The sequence below is a fragment of the Lolium rigidum genome, chromosome 7 (assembly GCF_022539505.1).
Source record: "Lolium rigidum isolate FL_2022 chromosome 7, APGP_CSIRO_Lrig_0.1, whole genome shotgun sequence".
NCBI classification, from domain to species: Eukaryota; Viridiplantae; Streptophyta; class Magnoliopsida; order Poales; family Poaceae; genus Lolium; species Lolium rigidum.
Genome location: NC_061514.1, coordinates 285,972,030 through 285,974,956, shown reverse-complemented (window position 1 = coordinate 285,974,956; position 2,927 = coordinate 285,972,030). Strand labels below are relative to the sequence as shown.

The 2,927-nt window shown below is 52.4% G+C and overlaps 1 protein-coding gene across 1 annotated transcript; it reads left to right on the top strand.

Annotated features, from left to right (window-relative positions):
* Positions 1-895: 895 nt before the first annotated feature.
* On the top strand, positions 896-2,300 carry LOC124676055 (probable purine permease 4). Its single transcript, XM_047212136.1, has one exon. It carries the CDS (start codon positions 1,016-1,018, stop codon positions 2,138-2,140), a length of 1,125 nt encoding a protein of 374 aa, XP_047068092.1. The 5' UTR covers positions 896-1,015; the 3' UTR covers positions 2,141-2,300.
* The last annotated feature ends 627 nt before the right edge of the window (positions 2,301-2,927 follow it).

Below are 2,927 nucleotides of genomic sequence, written 5' to 3'. Positions count from 1 at the left end.
GCTCTCGCATCGCTAGGGGCTGGCGTTGTCTATGGTCACCCATGTCACCTGGACGACGGAGGTGCATGACTTTGTAGCCCAGCTGGTAACCCGCGATTTAATTAGCCGTGTCTTAATATGATATCTGTGTTTCATGTAAAAAAGAAAAAGAAAAACAGGCCTAGAGTATGCATTGCACATGTCTGTTTCATGTATACATGACTCTGGTCTACTAGCGAGGCAGCAGACAAAAGCAATAGATACGAATCGATCATCGCATAAGTAAAAAAGAGACAGGAATTGATATGCTGCCTGATCCTGCAACCCACGTAGCGGTAGTGAGGCCAAGATGTTTCTGTCGTGGGCTGAGTACATGGCCATGATTATTCCGAAGAGAATCTCGATCGATCTCCATTGCCGTTGCCAAGGATAATTCTTGGCTGATGGCGGAGTAGAAATGTGGCGGGCAGGCTGCTGACGTTTCTTTCTTCTAGTGTGCAGATGAGAGGTACCTGACAGTCACAGAAAGAAATTTCTTGTGGTTGCATTGTCATATGTGAGACAAGGGAGATATTAAGCCGGGCATCCATCGATCCAAAGCCACGAAAGAGAGAGAGAGAGAGAGAATAGATGTAACATGTGGAACAGCACAATCTGCGCGCGGTGCCCTTCACATAGACATTCGACAATGTTTAGTGCACAATGATTCAGGGGAACATAAACATTAGGGGCTTAGGGCCATAGATAGGTCCCTGAGGGAAAAGGAGAACGACCAACACGTCACCGATAGCGAGAGCATCCTTTTGGCAGCAAATAATCGCCCTCCACTAACGTACTACTTGTACCAGGAAAGAGCCGCGAGTCCACTTCGTGTGTGTCACCGATGTGGATTGGGCTCTAAACAAAGGCGCACCAAACTACACCCGAATCCACTGGAAATCCACTTGAAATACCTCCCAGATGATGCTCCCCGAACACCATAAGTAATACTAGCAGTCACCTCTTCTCCCTCCCAGACACTAGCAACAAAGCAGTCATGGACACTAGCAACAACGCAGTCGTCAAGCATGCCGCCGCCACACCCATTCTTCAGGAGCGCCTCCTCTGCCCGCCGCCATCTCTGCTCGCCGACGTGCCCGTGCTCAGGAGCCAGGCGGTGCGCGGCGCGCTGCTGCTGGCTGCCAACTACGCGGCGCTGTTCGTCGGCTCGGTGTCGTCCACCCTGCTCTCACGGTTCTACTTCGCGCACGGTGGCACAGACCGGTGGCTAGCGACACTCGTCCAGTCCGCCGGATTCCCGGCGCTCCTCCCGCTGCTGCTGTGCGCGCGCCGGCGGCCGTTCAGCGGGTTCACGCCGCGCCTCGTCCTCTGCTGCGTGCTTCTTGGCCTGGTCATGGGCCTCAACAACCTGCTCTACTCCTGCGGCACCTCCTACCTGCCCGTGTCCACCACGTCGCTGCTCCTCTCCATGCAGCTCGCCTTCACGCTCGCGCTCGCCGCGGCGCTCGTCCGCGTGCCACTCTGCTTCACCAACGTCAACGCGGTCGTGCTCCTCACGCTCTCCTCGCTGCTGCTCGCGCTCAAGCACCGCGCTGGTTCATCAACCTCCGGCGACGCAACCGGCGGAGACTACACCTACATGGTCGGCGTCGCAGCCACCCTTGGCGCCGCGCTTCTTTTCGCCCTCTACTTACCGGCCGCCGAGCTCCTTTACCGGCACGGCAAGTTTACGGGCTTCCACATGGTGGTGGAGGCGCAGGTGATCATGGAGGCCGTCGCGACTACCGTGGGAGCCGGAGGCATGGTTGTATCCGCCGGCGCCAAGTTGCCGTGGAGCGGCGTTGATCGCTCGTGGGATCTCTCCCCGGCGGCCTACTACGCAGTCGTTGGGGCGGCGGTATTCAGCTGGCAGCTCTGCTTCCTCGGCACGGCGGGCACCGTCTTCCTCACCACGTCCTTGCACGGCGGCATCTGCATGACGGCGCTGCTCGCGGTTAACGTCGCCGCCGGCGTCGTCGTCTTCGGCGACGAGTTCGGCGCAGACAAGGCTATCGCCATGGTACTCTGCCTCTGGGCCTTCTCGTCCTACGTTTATGGGGAGTACAAGAAAGGGCGCAAGACGTCGTGGTATGAGGACCATGGAGTTCTTGATCGAGTTTGAGTTTTGTATTTTTACATATGCCCCCAAATTAGATAGGCCAAGTAATGTCCCCCAACAGGCTTGTTGTACATAATGGGAACATTTATGTTTTCGGAATCGCTAATTTCAGCCGCATGAGATTTAATAAATCTCATTGGACTCTTTAGTTTTTGACAATCAATACCATATATATTCATCATAATAATAAATAGTACTCCCTCTGTCTTATGAAAATTGTCTAGATACATCCAAATATAGACAAAATTAAGACATGTTTCATGGGACAGAGGGAGTACATGGTAGATATACACAAGCTATCTCCAGTGGTTACAAAATAAAGTGTAAAAGAAACGACTAAATCTTCGAGGTCTTCGAACTCTTTCTCTTCCATGACATAATCTTGTACTTATCTGAAGGCAACCAAAGATAGATACCAAACCATAGACCTGTGAATATCAACAAAGGTTCTCCCATAATTTTAATTTGAGCCGCAATACCAAAGCTACGTGCACGCGCGCAACTATTAGAGTAATCAATCAGCATCGGCAAGTGTATCAATACCAGTATATCAGGGAAAAATAACCGAACAACATGGTCGACGTCGCTGGGAAGCCGAGAGTACGAATCACCATTGTACAAGATGTAGCAGTCGGGACAAATATTGCGAGGAGACTCCTCGCGGCAACCGTGAGAAAGATTCAAAACCGATATGGCGAAGCAAGATCTGAAGGCCCATACCTACAGAATTGTAATCTTTCAACACCATCATTGATGCTAGGAAGGAGATCTCGTCGTCGAACGAAGGATA

What these genes read in the sequence shown, in the direction of transcription:
- LOC124676055 (XM_047212136.1), top strand. Translation starts at nt 1,016, where the DNA reads ATGGACACTAGCAACAACGCAGTCGTCAAGCATGCCGCCGCCACACCC.